The sequence below is a fragment of the Crocodylus porosus genome, unplaced genomic scaffold (genome assembly GCF_001723895.1).
Source record: "Crocodylus porosus isolate Cpor-Errol unplaced genomic scaffold, CroPor_comp1, whole genome shotgun sequence".
Classification (NCBI taxonomy): domain Eukaryota; kingdom Metazoa; phylum Chordata; order Crocodylia; family Crocodylidae; genus Crocodylus; species Crocodylus porosus.
In genome coordinates this window covers 334,732-354,375 of record NW_017728923.1, presented here as the reverse complement: position 1 = coordinate 354,375, position 19,644 = coordinate 334,732, and the positions used below count along the sequence as shown (strand labels likewise).

At 44.1% G+C, this 19,644-nt stretch overlaps 1 protein-coding gene across 2 annotated transcripts in view; it reads right to left on the bottom strand.

Moving 5' to 3' along the window:
* Nucleotides 1-19,644, bottom strand: part of GLYR1 (glyoxylate reductase 1 homolog) — a 31,866-nt gene continuing 12,222 nt past the window's right edge. Inside the window, exons 4-16 of one of the 2 annotated variants that reach the window (XM_019539829.1) lie at nucleotides 19,451-19,589; nucleotides 18,592-18,834; nucleotides 15,031-15,117; nucleotides 13,440-13,496; nucleotides 12,385-12,435; nucleotides 12,213-12,286; nucleotides 10,336-10,435; nucleotides 8,936-9,046; nucleotides 8,468-8,566; nucleotides 5,440-5,602; nucleotides 4,289-4,468; nucleotides 3,661-3,785; nucleotides 1-3,289 (exon numbers count right to left, since the gene is read on the bottom strand). In XM_019539829.1, coding sequence (XP_019395374.1) covers nucleotides 3,215-3,289; nucleotides 3,661-3,785; nucleotides 4,289-4,468; nucleotides 5,440-5,602; nucleotides 8,468-8,566; nucleotides 8,936-9,046; nucleotides 10,336-10,435; nucleotides 12,213-12,286; nucleotides 12,385-12,435; nucleotides 13,440-13,496; nucleotides 15,031-15,117; nucleotides 18,592-18,834; nucleotides 19,451-19,537 — 1,452 coding nt within the window. In that variant the 5' untranslated portion in view covers nucleotides 19,538-19,589 and the 3' untranslated portion in view covers nucleotides 1-3,214. Of the gene's footprint in view, nucleotides 3,290-3,660; nucleotides 3,786-4,288; nucleotides 4,469-5,439; nucleotides 5,603-8,467; nucleotides 8,570-8,935; nucleotides 9,047-10,335; nucleotides 10,436-12,212; nucleotides 12,287-12,384; nucleotides 12,436-13,439; nucleotides 13,497-15,030; nucleotides 15,118-18,591; nucleotides 18,835-19,450; nucleotides 19,590-19,644 lie in introns of both variants that reach the window. The other variant, XM_019539828.1, reaches the window with a different exon arrangement.

Genomic DNA, 19,644 nt, shown 5'->3' with positions numbered 1-19,644 from the left:
TTACCAAGAAAGGTTTTATTTTTTTGCCAGTAGCTTTGTTAATTGCACAAAAATCTTTTTTGTTTTGCCATTTAAACATTATCACACATCCTATTCTGAATGACAAACGTTAATTAAAAACAAGGCAAAAAATAATAAAAAAAATTCACAACCTTAATTAAACTATAGGATCTGTCATTGAGGAAGAAAGGAAACTGCTTTTCTTACAAGCTTTTCACAAGTGTCACATTTTCTTCTTTAAAAAGGAGGGAGTCAAAAAAAAAAAAAAGCAAATTGCTAAAACAGAAATCCTCATATAAAGGAACTTTACAGAATTGTCAACAATATTAAGACAACATTGACTAGCCAGTTTCATTATAGCATCTTTCAATCCACAGCTCCCGTCCCTTCTCCCTCCCCCCACCTCTCAGGCCTACAAACAGAATGGGATTTGTGTTCAGAAGCTACAAACATAAATACAAAGTATCCAAGTGAAACCCACACCTGGGCTAGAACTTGAAATGGCATCTGAAACAGTCCCGTTTTCGCCATTTCCACCCCTCCTTCACATCTCGCTCACTCTCTGCTCCCTGGTGTATCCGTAATTGTACGGTTGGACAGGAAGCACCACACCCCTCCAGCAGATCAGTAGCCACCATCAGAACTGCAGTTCGGTTTTTACAGGATAAAATTACAGTGTTTTACTGCTGTGTCTTGCCACTCCCATGTACACAAACACTTCCAGTTTAAGCACTTGAACATTTATAAAAAAACAAGCCTGCAGCAGTGAGGTGATCTCTGAACTGATTGCTAAAAACAGATCCAAAGCTGTAAGATCCAGAGTTCCCCTCCCCTCAGCTGATTCCAGAAGCACCACAGACTATAACGTAGGGAGATCTTTGACTACATTGGCTCAGATCCATTTACTTGAATTTATTCCAAGACACCTCTGCAGGGATATTACAAGGACTCGCAAATGCTTGAGCACAACTCACTCTTCCAGCTGGACCTTAATCTCAACATCCCTACATATGCACCCAAGTATAAATCCTAGGGTCTAGCTCCAGCACCCAAAGCACAAGTAACGTTCCTGGTACCTTCAGTACAGTTACTCATATGGGCAATGTGAATAATCAAAGCTTTCTAACGCTGCTGAGCTACGTGGGTGGCAAAAATGTCAAAAGCAGATGGATACCAGGTAGGTGCATAGGTGCGTTTAATGTAGAATACCTATGTGCAGATGATTGGCGGTTGTTGTGCAGGCAGACTTGTACATATGATATAGTATTGTGCATATGTACAGCAATGAGTCATCAGGCAAAGTAACAGGATCTCTTATTACAGGGTGATGCTCACTGTGAGGGATAATGCCCAGTGCAGCATTAGCCCACAAACAGTAACAGGTCAGAGGTGAAGCATTTACAGCTTTAGGGAGGAGTTGGATGTTCTGTTCCACAACAAATGCCTGATATTTTCCCTCTGAGGTGCTCTGAACCACACCACAAAGCTATTCACCCTTCCACAGGCAAGGCATGTGGTTCAGCTACAGAAATCCAGAGCCAGGGGAGTCTTTCTAGGTGGGAGGCTTTTCCCTTCAAAAACCCCAAAAGGTGCCTTAAGGATGGGGGCAGTGTTGCCAAGGTGGGCTCCCATGGCTCTGCTCTTAGCCAGTGCAATAAACACTGCTACTGCTGCTGCTCATGGGATGAGGAGCAGGAGCAGTCCTCAAGAAGTTAAAGGAATGCAGCCACTCTGCCTTTGCTCTTTTCTATTTTGATGTCAAGGGGAAGAGTTCATGGCCCTGATTACTGACCTTTTCATTTATTAAAATGCAAGAGCCCTCCTACCAGGCTAATACTGAGAGAGTTTATAAACAACATCTAGAGAGCTCTGTGCTTTCCGCAACCCCCCAGATGCAGGCATTATTTGGACTCTGGCTTTCTCTGCTTTCAGCACTGATGACTTCTTATATACTGGCTTCCACAGCTCTAGGTTCATATTCAGCAGCAGCCTCCAGCCCCTGCTCCATGAACTAGGCCTTCCTCAAACTTTGGTATCTGACCAATGGGTTGCCACAAGCAGAGTCACAAGTACTGAGAGACTGGTTGGGCCAGTCTCACTGCAGCCACACAGCACTGGCACAGGAAATCTTACCTATTCAAAGTTCACTGATGAAACCTCACAACTCCCCCGGGAAGTAGATGAGTATTGCTCATTTTGAAAATGAGGCAAAGGGCTAAGACTACCACCTGACAGCCACAGGGAGACAGCTTGGCTTGCAACCCCAGACTGTCTCTTAGCCCTATGGTCATTCCTTCTGGCCATCTCAGCAGACTCATGACTCTGTTTGTGACATTCCCAGAATCCAAGAAGCTTTTGTAAATATGCACTGGTTGAAAAACAGAGGTAAATCTATGTAAAAACATAAAAAGAAAGAAGGGACCCTGGCTTGTTCCTTCATTGAGTAAAATACACTACTTCTGGCCTGGTGAATTGGTTTTGTGATTTCTAAGCCATGCCCCCTAAGTTCCCAATACTGTTTATGGGATGCTACAAGAAGCTTTTTAGGAAGCCGTGTTCATAATGGTTTTTCTCCCACTTGCATTCTCTTTTATCCATTAAGGTCTCAATTCTTTCAGTGGGGTGAGGGCGGGAGGGAGATCAAGACAGTGTTGCATGCAGCTCCATCACCTTCCAGAACTGCCCTTTCACCTCCATGGGAGGTGCGTTGTTCTACAGCATTGGTTGAGAAAAGAGGAGTAACTTCTTACCCACAAATGGGACCCAGGCCCTAACTGATATTCACATGTAGATGGAAAGGATTTCAACAGTCCCTTGATGCAGGGAAACGAGCATGTACATTACTCACAACAAAGGAGAGAAGCAATCATTAGAGACAGCATCTCGGACAAGTGCACAAAAGAGGATAAAAGAAGCCAAGCAGCAGATTTCAGGCGGAAGTGCCTCAGAGCTTCTGAACGAGTTGCTACTGTTCTGTTCCGTGACTGTCAGTGCATGGCATGGATTTTCTAATCAGACTGCAACAATCCGAGCCCCCTCCTTCCCCTTCCACCGCCAGGGGAAGGCTCACTGCAGCAGCTGCCCTCATGGCAGATCTCAAAGTTTGTGTATAAAAGGAAATGGAGAGACAGAGATGGACTGGTCCAGAGTTAAAACCCAGTATCATAATAATATTAATTAATAATCATGGTATTAACAGTAAGAATGGTGCAGCCTAATGGATGTAGGCCCTGTACACAGCAGACATATCGTTGTCTGATTGGTCCAATGCTTTTGCCCGTTTATATACCTGGAGAAGAGAGAGTGGTAAAGGGTTAGTTACTCTTTTTAGAGGGCCTGGATCTGGCTATGTTGCTTAGCAGCCCAGCACTAACCAGGGCATTGAGTGATGCAGTGGGGTGGCACAATGCTGTAGATCAGAACTTGCAGTTTTGTAGGAGTCCCTGAAGTGTCACCCATTCTGGACACAAATGGCCAAAAGTCCAAACAAACACACCTCCCTCCACTTAAACTCACCCATCGTGCCCCCAGATGCTTAGGAATCCCTGTTATATAGTTCGCCGCTAAGTTTTTCTCCCTCTCAAGAGTCCCACACTATGTCTGTCCAGACACCCTGGCACTAGACAGATCTACACTAATTTGAGATGCTGAGTGACTCACCTCGTTGGCTGCAGCTGCCATGGGAGTTGGATGGTTGACAGAATCACCTAGTGCAATGGCTAACCTAAGATCCTTCTGGATGTATTTCAGGTAGAAGTCAGGCTTAAAATTTCCTTGCAGGATATCTGCAGAGAAAGAAATGCCAAATCAGGCAAAGGTAAATCCACCTAACAATTCCTGCAAGAGCCTGCAATTCAACATTCCTCTTCAGTGCTAGCCCTCATCTCCAATTCTGATGTTTCTTGCTACAGTCCTTTCCCTACTTCCTGCCTTCTACCATCTTCCAGTCAAGAAAATTCCACTAGCACCACTGGCAAACTGAACCATCGTTTCTGCACAGCACCCATGGCAGGTTTCTGCCCATTTCATTTGTCACCTGGCCTGATGAAGCCCTGACTGGGAACTTCACATCCTAAGAGAGTGATTGCAGATGACAGAGTTGGTGCTGTGCTCTGAAGAGGACAAGGGAATGTAACTTTTAATTTCCAATCTAATATAAAAGGGCTAGATAAAGAAAATTTCCAGCATCCCAGGCTGAGAACAGATGGGAAGCTTCCTTTTTTCATCATCAACCCAATGGCTGCTAGGCAAGAAATATATGCTTTGAAAGAATAAAAAGGAACCATACTTTGGCACTTCTGGTCCAGGAAGATGCTGGCAAGCTGTCCCTGATTGAGGATATCCAGAAGAGTCTGCTGGGACTGACCAGTCACTTGAGCCAGAGTCAGTCCTTCTGCTATTGTGGCCATGAAACTCCCTTGGACCATGTTCACAATCAGCATCATCTTGGCAGCATTGCCTACTTCACCTGCCAGAGAGACATGCTGTTGGATATTCCTCCATGAGACAGAGCAGGCTTACTCCCCACATACATAAGTGAACACTGAATTCAATTCCCACACTGGGTCAGACCAAACACCCATCCAGCCCAGTACCCTGTTTCCAACTGTGGCAGAAATGGATGCTTTAGAGGGGAAGCATTGAACAGGGTATATCTAGGGTGATCTATCCCCTGTTTCTTAACCACCTCCACCCCCCAGCCCAGCATCCACCATCGTTGTTTGGAGACGCTAGAGGATATTTCCCTGACTAATAACATGCACCCCAGCACCACTCCTAGTCTCGTCAGAAGTAAGTCTAGTGCTACCCAGCTCCTCCTTCCCCTTGAAAGAACACAAACACGCATCTTATAGTTGACATACCCTTTAATGCTATTTGTCCTAGGGTGAAGAAAACCATGGAAGAAGAAACCTTTAAACTAGGCTTGTCGGGGGAAGGGGAAGACAAGGGAGGAGGAAGCCTTGGACCGGTAAACCAAGCATCACTCACAAGTAAAACCCAGCCTAGACCGATGAGCACAACATACACACAGGTAAGCAACAGGGGCCAGGGCAATGCTGTGATTAGGGGGCCAGTGCACACATCCACAGGAGGCCTCAAATGCCTCTACACAAATGCTTGTAGTATGGGAAACAAGCAGGAGGAACTTACCTCCTGCTAGCTGACACCAACCCAGACATAGTGGGGCTCAATGAAACCTGGTGGGACCCAACGCATGACTGGGCGGTGAATATCAAGGGCTATATACAGGTTACAGGCCATACACCTGTCCCTTTTCCTGTTCTACCTCATGAAAGGAAGAAACAGCTAGCTATTTTGCTCACTCTCTTACCAGTGGCCCGCAAAGAGGATATTTGTCCCCCCTCAAACTCCTTGCTGGAAATTATGCTCTTTGCACTGACTGAGAAAATGCAACAAGGCACCCCATGTTTCAATTACCTAGAAAAAAAGAGGTCTTCCCCATTGCTTGGAAACAGCTGCTGCAGTCCTCATATAAACCCCTATCTCCAGCTGCTAAGATCACCAACATCCCATCGTTAGACAGCTGCTGATTTCCTGAGACTGGTGCTTCCAAAAAGCGACCACCCCTGGATACTATCACCTAGTAAGAAAGGAAGAGAATGTCCTTATGTTACCTATGCAAAAACATCACATATATATACATACATATACATATACATATATATACATACACACACACACACACACACACACACACACACAGAGTGTGGGGAGCAGGGAAAACAAAAACAGTGTTCAGGGCATTTATACCACTGGGACTAGATGTGTAAAACAGAACAGGGAGAATGGAAATACTGCAGAAAAATGGAGTAGCATCCACAGATGCATGCAGAGTGTTGCAAAAACTATCCAAGTGCAAAGACCTGCTTTATCCCCATCCTTGCTACTCTGTTCATTTTCTTCTGCCCTGACAAACGTTGGAGCAGGGCAGCATAAATTTCAGCAGCTGAGCAATACGTGACCTTGCTAAGCACCACAGAAAAACCCCATGGAACTTCAGACAACGCTTAAGGTGTGCATTATATAAGGGATAAAGACAAACATTAGACGGGGGATGGTTGGGCAGAAACCTGTTGGGCTCTGTTCCCAGTTCAGTTCTGCATTCTCAGAAGTACTTGTTTCAAAGACCCTATTCTGAACTAGGAGAGAGACAAGCTGAAGGGCTTGGAGATTCAAGGATGGAAACCTAATAGTGTTTAAGTTCAGAGAGTAGTTTGTCTATAAAAGTGAGAGACTGCTGCTGTCTGTGGATTACAGGCACTGACGAACCGTCCTTGAGTTGTCCATACTTAGGTATTTATTCCTGAGAAGACAGTGGTAGTTCAGAACATATCTACACTTGGGTTTTTATAGTATATGCCCTTGTACTTCTGTTATTATCCATCACACTGCTAAGTCGTTTCTTCTTAGGCCATTTCAAGACAATAAAAGAGTTGAGAACACAAGGCAGGAAACCATGTTTCCCTCAGAAGTGGTCATTAGGGCTGTGTGAACTGGCTATGTTTTTATTTGGTTTAGAAGGGACAGTGATTAGTTCAGGTGTTTCAGATCACTGTTCTGTTTCGATTCAGCTGAATCAGTTTGACTCTGTGTCAGTGGTTTGGCCATAGGCTATAATGGGGAAATCACTAAAATGCCTGTAACTTTGTCATTTCTTGCCTCATTCGGAAGAAAATTGCAGGGATGGTAGCTCCTTCTGAGGGCACAAAGCCCGCCAAGCTTCAAGGAGATAGGTGCAGGGGTTCCTGTGAAACTGCACCTCAAACAGTTCAAAGCAAAACTCATGGTACAGACAGTCCTCGACTTGCAACCTTTCGAGTTACAACATTTATAAACTGACTCCCTTTTTCAACTTTATGACGTCAGTTTCAACTTTACAACACTTGATCCGATGTGACACCACATCGGAACAAGTTTGCTGCATCACTCATCTCCCTGGAGAACATCTGTCCAAACTTCTTTGGATACGTTCTTTAAGAAAGCAGACAAGACTCCAGAAAAACCTGCAGACAAGACTCCTGAGAAGACTCCAGCCAAAACCCTTCAAAAAGTCCAAACAAGAGCCTTTCAAAAAGTCTAGCAAAGTCACCTCAAAGAAGTCCTTCCAAATCAATATGATTGCTATTTACAATATAAATACATTAATATAGCTATTTTACTCATCTATAATTGATCAAGTACACAATTCTGTGGTATTTTTGGTGACAATAGGTATCCGGCCTTGGTTCAGGAACCAATCCCTCATTTATAACATGGTTTCCTATGAGAAAATTGGTTCTGAGTTACAACATTTTGACTTAAGACACGGTTTTCAGGAACCAGTTGCGTTGTACGTCCGAGGACTACCTGTACTTCCGGCAGCAGCAGCATGCTGTCATCCTGTGTGCAGATCTGGGAGTCCACACCGCCCAGGAGGGCTGCGGGGCTGTGTCGGACTCCGGAGGTCCGGATCTGCATGCGGGATGATAGCAGGCTGCTGCTGCTGCCAGCTGGGACCAGCATCAGTACTGGGTTCTTTCTGGCGCTTGGCACAGGCTATGCTAAGCAGACTTGGGTGCTGGCACTGGCCCCAGCCAGCAGCAGGAGCCTGCTGTCATCCTGCACACAGATCTGGGGGCCTGTGCCCCCCACCCCTGGAGAGGGCTGTGCTAGACTCCTCCTAGGGGGTGTGGGCCCCTGGATCTGCCTGCGAGATGACAGCAGGCTGCTGTCCCTCCCCCAGAGTTCTGGGATTGAAAGAGACCTCAGGGACAGAGCACAGATGCTGGCCAGCTACAGATGTCAATATCAGAGTACTACTTCTCCTCCTCTTTCCCCTCCCTCTTCTTAGTATCTGTTTCCCTGCAAGCCTGATTCTGAAATGCCAAAATTTTCTGAAACATTTCGTTTCATATTTGGTGTTTTGGGCACTGAAACAAAACAGCTGCCGAAGTTTCACACAGCCCTAGTGGTCACGATGCTTCTTTCCTTACACAGGAATCTCTGATCGTTCTGGATGTAAATGTTTAAGGAGAGGAGCCTGGAAGGATTTCTCCCTCCTAACCCTTAAAATACCTTTAAAAAAAGGAAATACACAGATTATGAGGTTCATCAAATTGAGGAAAACTTGTTTTTAGTCACCAAGAGAACTCTTATCCCACTGAACCTGCTGCAGTGAATGTTAAGATGACAGATAACTCCCTCAGGACTGAAGTTTGACTGGCTGTTAGCACTGCAGTTTAGGAAGACAGAACTAAGGCTACTGGCTTTGTTGTATATAATCCTTTGAGAACTGCTGTTCCAATTTGGTTGAATGGTCCAGTTTTTCATAGGTCGCTTTAATTCTCTCCCTTACCCAGTACCTCCAGAGAGAGAAGATTGAAAAAGAAAATACACTAAGAACAGTTAATCCCACAGAAACAAGAATTCCACCTGGCAAGTGTCATATGTTCAGGAGAACAGTTACCTGGGCCAGTTCCGTGACAGTATCTGCATCCACAGTTGACATATCCACATAGCACTTCCCTGGGCGTATGCCCTGCAATACCCCGCTCGGACCAAGTACCAGCTGTTGGAACAGAAGAGTGGTAAAGCAATAGGGTGTCTGCAAAGACACTCAAATCCTTCAATGCAGCAGATGAAACAGAGTTGACTTAAGTGTCAGACTACTGCAGGAATCTCAGAAGCAGTTTCTTGTTTAGTTTTAAATAGGCGTGCAGGATAACACAGTGATAACAGTATTTTTAATCAGAAAAGTTACTCTTGCATGGTACCAGTGATCAGCATTGAAAGCAACCCTGATTACTGTGCTCAGTGGGAAACGGAACCTATATGCAGTGACTCTCTAAAAGGATCTAGATAGGGCAAGTCAGGACTGTATAATGAGGTCCACCTGCTGGGTGGAAGAAAAGGGGGAGAAAGAGATAATCCTTACATCTTTGGCTGCCTTTGGATCTGATACACAGGCAAAGGTGATATCGCAGGTTGAAACCACCTCAGCAGGGGTTCTTCCTAGCCGTGCCCCTTCCTGGATGAACAAGTCACACTGCAAAAGTCAGAAATCCAAATGTAAAGGAGGAGGAAGCAGAGACCAGAAAACCTCAGTGTTTTTTGCTGTAACAGGAACTCTAACCTTTAGGTCCATAGCAATGGAAGACAGGCCTAGCACATTAGCAAAAGGACCCAATGCTACCTAGATTCCAATGTATGAGGGGGCCATGCTATACATTCCTGAACCCAGAAGAGACAGTTGCAAGAGAAGGAAATCATTCATAGAAAACACAGAGAGGGGAGTTTTCTTGGAAGAAAATCACAAGATTTGGATACTCCAATGTCTGGAGGGAAGGCAAGACAAATCTTGGACACTGAATGTCAAAAAACATCTTCCAATTTGCCAGCAGGATATGCAGAGCACTGACAATGCTTTGGATTCATCTAGACTGGCTGTTTCTCCAACTGCCCAGCCTCTTCCTATTGCCTGTGGTTAGGGCTTGCAGAAATCTCTTAACCCACATGAAAAGTTACCACACTGTGCAGCATGCAGTTGTCACTCTACACCAGTGATGCCCAACTCTCGTCACCCCAGCGATCCAGAAATCTGGAGGCAGGAGAAGCTGTGGCAAATCAGTGCCACCACTGTTCCTCCACTGCCAAGTTTCCAGAACTGGGGGAGCCCTACAGGCCAGATGACACAGCTCTATGGGCTGAATCTTGGTCACAATTGCTCTATACCACAATCTCATAAAAACACTGTGCACCACACAAAAAGACAAAGTCAAACCTCAATGTTGAATGTAACTACAGCTCACAGCCAATCAACTGCATTTGAGTCTTCAGCAAGATACTTGGAAAAATATTTTTGCCTCACGCTAACAGATCGGGTTCAGCTGGAAGCAGTTATTCCGGTATGAACAACAAAATGCCAGGATAAAGAGTCCTGGCCAAACAACATATCCCTCCCACAGAATGAACTCAACGGTGTACTTCTTGGTTTTTCAGCTCCATTGCTCTTTTTTCACCAATGCACGAATCTTACAGCATTGTGTGTTATAGCCCTCCATAGGGATGCACTCTCCTGCAGTACAATCCCACTGTAGCAAATCCTGTTTACAACAATTGCCAGCTTTTAACAATCCCCCCAGCAGGAAAACATTTTTTTCCATTATTATGATACAGCAGATGGATTAGTTCTATAACAGTGAACATCCTCCCCTAATGAACTTCAATGCAGGTTTTTTACAGCGAGGTTGTAGAGGCTTCACTGGGGGACTTGTATAAAAAGTGCCCTCACTGCACTGAAGACTCCATCCCGTAACTCCTAGAGGATATGCTCACCTTTTCAGCAGTGCGGTTCCACACAGTGACTGTGTGCCCCATTTTTAGTAAGTTGGAGACAATGCCACTTCCCATGAGGCCAAGACCCAGAAATCCTATCCTGGGGAGAAGAGACACACATCAGTATAGGAAGGGGAAAACAGCAGAGGTGGAAACTAATCACAACCTGATGACCCTAAAACTACTATCAAGCAAACACTGGAGGTGCTGCAGCCCAGAATTTGTGCCACTGTAGTCAAATGTAGAGTAAGGCTGAGTAATTTCTAAGAACCTGCCACTTTCTTCAAAGGCAGATTCAGCTTATTTTAAGAGCAAGGTGATTCTTATTTTACTTACTCAACATCATTATGAATGAACATGTGAACAAAACAGTCCTGTCTGATTTACTTCCCCTACCTGCTCCCCTCCTCCTGAAAACCCCCAACCTGGTTAAAGATTTAGCTTTAATTACATTTGCTGTTTCCTCACTTTCTACTGCCAGCTATCCTGCTGAACAGGGAGAAGTAAATGTTTGAGACACTGAAGCCTCCACTTCCCATTCCAGTGTTAGTACTAGGTCTGGTGTTCAAAGGCTGCGCATTACTTCTGGATGTTAAATTAACATTACTTGTATTGTGCTAGGAGTGCCAGTCATGGATTAAGACCCTATCTATGTGCTATCTGCTGGACACAGACCCAAGACAGTTAACAACCAGTGGGTACAAAAAGACAAGAGGAACACAAGATAACAACAGGTCAATTAAGTTCACCACAATACACGATCATGACCACAGGCCAGCTGCCTGGCAAGATTTTTGTAGGCATGGTAGCCAGAAGTGCCCCTATTATTACACAACAACAGAAACTGCTCTGCACTCATGGCTTTAGGGATCCTTGTATACACCATGTCACTTTACAATAAAATGGCAGATGTTAGGAGGAGACGCTGCAATACAAAATTAGTGGGTATTTAAATTACACCTCTGGAGTTCACACAGGGAGAGTTGCCTTCCCATCCCCCACAGCACAGCCTTTTCGAATGCTAATCTGAACAAAACCCACTGCAGATGCATTTCAGCTTCAGCGATCCACCTGCACTCTGGCTCACTTTCTGCTGCTGAAGCCAACTAACAAAGGGTCGGAGTGACTCATTCTAGGGTCTTATGCAGCATCACAGTCTGCCCTTTTCCATTTCTTGCTAACTGAAGAGATGTTCCCACTCCCCCAAGCCCTGCTCTTCTGAGAAAGGTTTTTACCTGAATAACTTCATTGTTACTTTGGTTCCCTTTGCGTACAGGTGAAAACTGACATCCTGAGAGATACAAAGGATCTAACGGCAGACAGCCGGCCACAGCCTGAGCTTCAGTTGAACAGAACGGAAGTCCCAGAGTGAAACAGGAAGCTCAACTATGGCTCCTGTCACTCTAGAAAGGAGAAGGGGAACGTTAGAAGAAACCAGAAGGCTCACGTGCTATATGATAGCTCCTGTGAGGTGGGAGAGCATGCCTCCCTCTTCCCTTCTTGCTGCTTGCGTTAGTGAATAAACAACCCCAGTCAACTGAGAGATGTTATTGAAGGGAAATGCCTTCACCTTTCTGGATCATGTTGCATGAGCAGCTCTTTAATACCTGCAACATCCCACCTCGGAGTGAAAAAACCTGGCACTGCAAATATGTATCAGGGTCTGGCCTTGTGCCCTTCTACTCCATCTGTTCTAGCCTCCTCATTTGCTTTCTGTGAGCGAGTCTCACGCAGGGCCAGTGGGCAGACCCTGTGGTACAGAGCAATGGCAGGTTTATCTAAGGGCCAGGTTTATTAGTGGTTGTTTTCCAGTCTCCTCAGAGAGGGAGGGGGATAGAGAAAGAGAAGGCATACTAGGAACATAGTAGGGACCTTACTTTTTGTCTGTAGGAGTGATGCTGCCATTGACTGCCGTGCTGTCTGCTGCCTGGATGGAGGTGGATCCTGTTTCCTAGGAGAACAAGCCACAAGGTATGCTGGCTCTGAAAGAACTACTAGACCTTTTGTTACAGAGTAACAAAAATGAACTCAAGGGAAGGCTGGCCTCACCTCTTCACACACTTTCAGCTTCTTAGTTATGGCCTGGTAGCAGACAGCCGGCTGTATAGAGAAGAGAGAAAACATTCAGGGAAAGCCTGGTGCTCTTTTGCTTTGCAGAGCAAACAGACCATATCCTTGGTACATAAGAGAGGCAGCTCTCCCACACACCACCATCTGTTGAACAGTGAGACACTCCTCCCCATGAAAGAAAATAAACCACAGTTCCTTCACAATGGAGGGTACCATTGACCCTACACACTTTCTTTTCAGGCTCTTAATGTTTTTCTTTAATGTAGGCACCACACTCCTTACTACAGTCCACACTAGCAGAGAATGCAGACCACGACTACCCCACAAACCAGAGGGAGCACTCCAATTCACATATCTGACACTGCAGAAGATGGAGACTCCTTTATTCTTCTCTCCCTATTCCTGGCCTCAGACCAACACTGCCAGAGCACAATCTTTATTAGGAAGAAAGACTGGTGTGTGGCATTTAACAAATGGAGTGCAATAAAAGGCTGTTTCTCCTTGGATTGTTCCTTAAGAACGCATTTAGATTAAAGCCGACAACCCTGTTCTTAATCCTGCTGTCTCTGCCCAGATCCACAACTGGATACCAATCCACCTCATTTAAATTGATCTTTTCTTTTCTCCTTATCTTGACTGGCTGTTTTTAAAAACCGGCTTCATTTCCTAGGGCAGGAGATTTCATAATAGCTTTCTCACCTGGATCCAGTCATCGATTCAGAACCAAGTAAACACACTCAAGCTAAATGACAGAACTAATACTTTATCTGTCACAGACTACTAGAAAAGTGGGGTGCTTAATAATTTGAATTACCTGGCATATCTTAAGTTATAAGCTAAAAACAAAGCCAACCTAAACCCCAGGGATACCACTATGGAGCTGTGTGCAAGGTAAATTTCAGATGGCTAACTCCAAATACTCAATACTGCACAGCTGGTGACACAGTCTTTCTGCAGCATTAGATATTAGGCCCTGCAGAAGCCAGGGTAACAAGCTCATCCAGACGGCCAAAACCTATGGAACGATTGCTTACCTTCTCTGTCTGGCTGAGCAGAAAGTGATGGAAATGTGGGTCGCTGTCCTTAACAGGCTGCAATCAGAAAAGCACAGGCTGAGAAATATCACAAGAGAACCAGTGAGTAACCACAGCACCCAATTCGGCTACTTTGATGGCTGGATGGCAGTACTTCCCAGTGAGAGGGACTTTTCAGGACTCTACAAATAAAATAGTTGCCTCTTCCCTGCATACTTAGTTAGGTCCTCAAAATGAGAAACCCCAGTCAGAAAAGTTAGGTATTCAGGAAGCATGAAGGAAGGGAAATCAAAGAATGGATAGGTACTTGAATTAGATTAGGAATAATGAAGCATACTACCAAGACTAGTGTCCTGGTTGTAAGAGAAAGCAACTGATTTGCTTTAAACAAATGCTAACTTAACACTTAACTAGGGGTATCTTAAGCACCACAAGTCAAGAGCAAGATGAGCATTAGCAATGTAAACATATTAATTCTTGAAAAATAACTATGTAGTAAATATACAGACTTGATCACAAAATAATAAAGAAGGGAACTGGTTAAAATAAGGAGAAAACACTTGTTTATCGATTCCTTCATCAGTAACCAGACAGCCACCCTGTATGTGGACAACTGGTGGTAACTGCAGTTAAGGCTGCACTGAAAACCAAGTTGCATTTGGCATCCAGATGGGGCAAAAAGAAAAGCATCTAAACAGGATTTCCCCCTCCCCAATTTTAAAACACTTCCTCGCAAATTAAGACCACCACAAAAATGCTTCATTTAACCCAAAACATTCCATTTTCAGGCACCTCTGAGAAAAACAAAGGAAATGAGAAACTAGATTTACAAACACAATGGACATAGTAGTGGCAGATTGTCATTCAATTGCCTTTGCTCCCTGAGGAAATATTAGAAACTCTAACCCTGCAGAATGCTTTAAAACATTGCAGTACAGAGTGGTATGAGGTCAGGGGAGAGCGATCTAAATCTCTCTTGCACATATTATTCCACACTGCTTAAATAATTTAACATTTATGCGACTAGAGACTGGGACCCAGGCATTTTACTGCTGTGTCGGTGACCATCTAGAAAGCCCTTCCACTGTTCACTGTTTCAATGTCTCTTTCAATATTTTATACAAAGTTTAACTGCTACAAAACAGGGGAGTGAAGGAGACCCTTCACCAGGGAGGTGGGAGATGTAGGTTCAACTTGAACTCTGATCTCCCTCATGCTGAGTGAATGTGGTTGCGTAAAAGAAAGAATACACACTACAGTCTCCTCATCCAGATTTATAGATCTAACCCTGAAGAATAGTTTTAGCAGTTAAACCTATGAGTTAATTCAATGCACAACTTTGTGATGACTGAAATCTCATTTTTGTGCAAATTTGCTAATCACAGGAGAAAAAAAAAATTCCCCAGCTCTTGTTCCATTTCAGCATCACAATGCCCTCCTTCTACCGGCAGTGGGAAGAAGGAAAGATCAATGAATATATCTGAACTCAGCAGATGAGATTCAAACAAGATGAGCCATAGTATCTGCTCCTCTGACAGTCACGCTAAGTCCTGAATTACTTTGGTAGCAAAGAAAGCAAAGGGTTAATTACCTCGCCTACACTTGGTGGCCATTTAAATCCAGCCACTGTTCCAGTCATCACTTTCTTCACTGTACTTGACTCTGGGATTGTGAGATCCTAAGGAGAGACAAGGAGGATCATAAAGACTGCAGCTTAAAGTCAAAGTTTAAATAGCTGGCCCCAAAGTGTTGGTTTTTAGGACACAGAATTTGAAAAGCCATATGATACCCTTTGTTTTTCACACAGCTTTGGAAATCCCTCCTCATAAAAGGTTACACTGAAGCAGAAACTGACCTAAGAGTGTGAAGACTAATCCAGCAGTGGGTGAGATGAAAGAAAGTATGAATCACCAGTGCAGGAGTTTAAACACAGTTAGGGCTTTAGGAGAACGCAAACCCAATGCATACCAAAGGAATCTGTTTATTCCCATAAATCCAAAACACACATGGAAACAAATGAACATCCCTGACTTTACTGTTTCCGTCCAGTCAGGGTAAAGAACAAGGTGAGGGAAGGATGAGTGTGCATCACCACAGACAAGCCTCTTAACTAGTCTCTAGGTTCTCTGCCTTCATTTAAAAGAAGTGTGTCTGGCTGTTGACTGCATCAAAAACCTTCAAAACATGAAGCTGAGGCAGCAACAGCCACTTGAGTCTGCAGAGGGCACGAAACATTAACTCTAAGGGGCAAATTAATAGTTGCAGTTCAAGGGGTGCTGTCTTATGCCACTCATAATACTTAACATGCTATTTCACTGCTTGGCAAAGCATGTAAGAAAGGAGGGGAGCATCTTTTGAAGTTCTCTTCCAGCATTTCCAAGCATGGGGTATGGAAGATGTTTTAATTCAATTGTACAGACTTTTAAATCCTGCAGGGCAGGATTGTGTGGGATGGGACACAACTGGTTTTATTTTCCTGAAGTGGGTGTTCTGCTCGTAAAATATAGAACTGCAACTCTTCTCTCTGCAGATGTACTTCCTGCAAGAGCACACTATACCCTGTGCCCACACTACAACATCAGCAGTTTCACTTGGAGAATGAAGCAGCATTATTTGGAACAACCACTGGACATTATCTGGATTATTGTCATTTTACTTTAAATACAGAAGGGCAGCCTGGATGTTAGAGATTCTAGCACTCATTTAAAGGCCAGGTGAGTTTTCACTCAAACCAAGATGAAGCACCACATGGTGAAATTTGGAGACTCTAGCACCTGCATCTGTTTCCGCTAGAAGAGGGGGACTGCAACGTAATTCATTGTACACAGGTCAGTGTTAGCCATCAGGCTCCTGGCAGGTTGGACAAAATGTGGACATTTCCAACTTGAAAAATATTTTATCATGTTATTTTAAAATTGAGAATATTTTAAGGAGTGAAGCCAGCTATATTCCAGGTCATTTGGATCAGGTACATCACCTCTCAGGAGGAGCTTTTAGGTGTTCTTGCTTCTTAGCTTTCACAAAAAGCATAGCTACATAAAGCAATTCTATTTTATTAAAACACATGACTGAGAAGTGCCATAAAAATCAATGTTTCATGTTACTCTCCCACAGCTCCATGCACTTGCTACCTGCGTGGGGTAAGTTTCTTTTCCAGGAAAGTAAAACTTTGGATTTTTTTTTTTATTACTGTTTTCACAATAGTGGTAATAGCAGACTTTACACTTGGGCTAGTAAATTTCCATAGCCGTGAAACGTATCATATCCACCTTGTGCGTTAGCTGGCCTCTCTTCTCATGGTTTGGGTTGGACATTACTAGCCACCACACATCAGAGGCTGTTTATATTCAATGTACAGCTTCAAAGTAATTTTCAATGTTCTTTGCTGTGCCTTGCCAATAAGACTGCTTATAACTACCCATCCCTCTCAGCTGTGGCTGCATCAAGGTAGCTGGCATGGGTACTTCAGCAAAATCTCAGCATGTGAAGATGATTGACAAGTCTTCTGGCTAGTAAAGATTAAAGCTTATTACCGGCAACTGAATTTACAAGTACAATAACGGGAACTTACAAGTAACTAGGAATAATGGGTGCAAACTAGTGGAGAGTGGATTTAAGGTTAGACATTAGGAAGAATTTTTTTACAATAAGGGTGGCCAGAGTCTGAAATGGGCTTCCAAGAGAGGTGGTGCTGTCACCCAACTTGGAGGCTTGACAATCACCTGGCTGGGGTCGTCTGATCTTGGTTCTCTTTCCTGCCGGGGGCAGGGGGGTCAGACAACGATCCACTGGGCCCCTTCCAACTCTATAAACTATTAATCTATGAATCTTCAGCAAAGCTAACCCTGTAAGGCGGGAGTTATGCTCAGTGCTGAGAAAGCACCTTGTACCCCAGAAGGTCACAACAGCTGATCTGAATTCACATGCTTATCCATGTGTACTAGGAACACAGAGCTAGCTAGCCAATGAAATGGTATTCTGTGTAAGTGAAGACACCACCAGGAGCATCAGCACTGTACTCTTCCCACTTTCCAAAAAAGGAAGCAGCAAAACAGGCCTTGCAACATGGTCTGCAGATTAATATACACCACTCTGAAAGGCTAAAAGAGAGGGATGTCAAGGAGGGAATTCCAGAGTCATAGCCCAAAGCTAACCAGGCCTTGTCAAATGACCTCTCACTTTTAATGTCTGGCATTATCAAATTTGTGAGGTACCAAGAAGAAAGGCTGCTGTTCAGCCAACAGAAGCTCAATTCATGCAGGGCTTTAAAGATCAAGAAGGCATCTTAAATGGCTCCCTAAAAAGCACTGGAAGAAAGAACACTAAGACCAATATGTTTTTTCTAAAAGTACCAATGAACAAGCAGGATGTCATGCAGTACTTTAGTTGAAGCTTCTCAGTAGTCTTCAGGTGCAGTTTCCTGTAGAGCATATGCATTGCAACAATCCATTTTGGAGGTGCTGAGGCAGATATCACTACAAGGTCCACAAACTAGAATAAAAAGCTGTAATTCTGAATGACAGAGGATAGAAAATCTACAGTTGGATATGGCAGCTGCCAGGAAATCCAAAAATACTGAGGATACAATACCCTAGGTTGTGTGCCACTGCAGTGGACTATGGAACAGCCACAATCAAAGAAGCTGAAATAAGCAGTGCTAAGTTTCCTGGTAGCTTCCCTCAGGCCACAAGGATGTCTCCAGTGAGCCTCAGTCTGGTAGCCTTTCACTGAGTTCCCAAGCTTTGGGAGCAACTGAGAGGAAAATGTCACACGATGACACAAACCATACGAAATGAGATGGGAGATGCGGATCAGAGTATCATCTGGCAGCCCATATCTCCACAGGACCCTACTAAGTGGCAACACACAAAGCATACTCTGAGGGATGGAAAGATACAAACGTGGAACTTCAGGAGATGGCCCTCAAAGAAATTATGGAGCCATTCAAAAAACTAGCTATTTCTGCCTGGAATCCACAGGAAACCCTAGCCAAAGACATCTGTCAGCTGACAAATCTAGAAGAATCAATACAGGTAGCTTTACAAATGGAAAGAACCAAACTCTTCCTGTTGGCTGCTGAACCAAAGTGCCAACCATCCCAGAGTCCATCTGTAAAGTCCACAGGGCAGGGCAGGACACGAACAACACAAACCTTCTCATCCTTTGGGGGACGACCCCGCTTTCGGGGGCTCTGGTCCTGTGCTCTTTTCAGCGGAGATTTTGAGCCTCTGTCTGATGAAACAGAAGAGACTCGCTTCTTTCCTTCCCCTGTGGCCTTCTTCAACTTCCCTTCGGACAAGACAGCTTTGCGTTTCTCTTCACCAGCAGACTGTTTGCCTCTCTCCTCACTGGAGTTACGCCGGTTTTTCTCTTCAGTGGAGTTATGGGAAGATGCCTGAGAGATTATAGAACAGAAGATGGTGAGGAAGGAAGAGATGAGCTCAAGTGATTTTCGTACAAACCCAAGGGAACTCAATGCTGATTTTTATCAGGCAAGCTGATGATAGTAACAAGAAAATACAACATCCAATGAAAACTAGAGACATCAGTCCTCCAAAGCTGAAACTGAAGTGCTTGAAGTTTATTCTCGTGCAAAATACATCCATTGCAAAAAAACTGGTTAAAAGAACAACCACAGGAGGGATCAATGAGTACATGTTGCTAGTCTGAACACAAGGGTAAGACATACTAAGTTGTAATCCCACTGACACGTCTACCTATTCGGTTGTCATGGACAGATCAATAAGCCTGTCTGCTTCATTTTCCCCATCAGTAAAGCATTTCCCTATGTTAAGGGGGTATGCATCAACACTGGGAAAATTAATATTTGCTTAAGTGCTTCATAGAAGGAAAATACTAGGCAAGTGCCAACTATCACAGCCATCATGACTACTGTTCCATGGAAAATTTGGAGCTAGCGCAGTCAGCTTAATTTAAGGTATACAGAAGCTTGGTTGCTGATCTCAAATCTTGGTCTGATTTGATCTGTAAAGCAAGCTAAAGCCACTCACCTGGTCCTTGCCTTTTGCTTTCCTCAGGAACTCTTCCACAGCATCCACAGCTTGCTGGAAACGCTTACCCTTATTAATCTTTATCATTTCCTCTTTGTGGAGATGATAAGGTTTTAACTGTTCCACTTTGATCCACGCACTGACAGGAAAAAGATGCAGAAAAAAGTTAACTATATTTTTCAAACCAGATACAC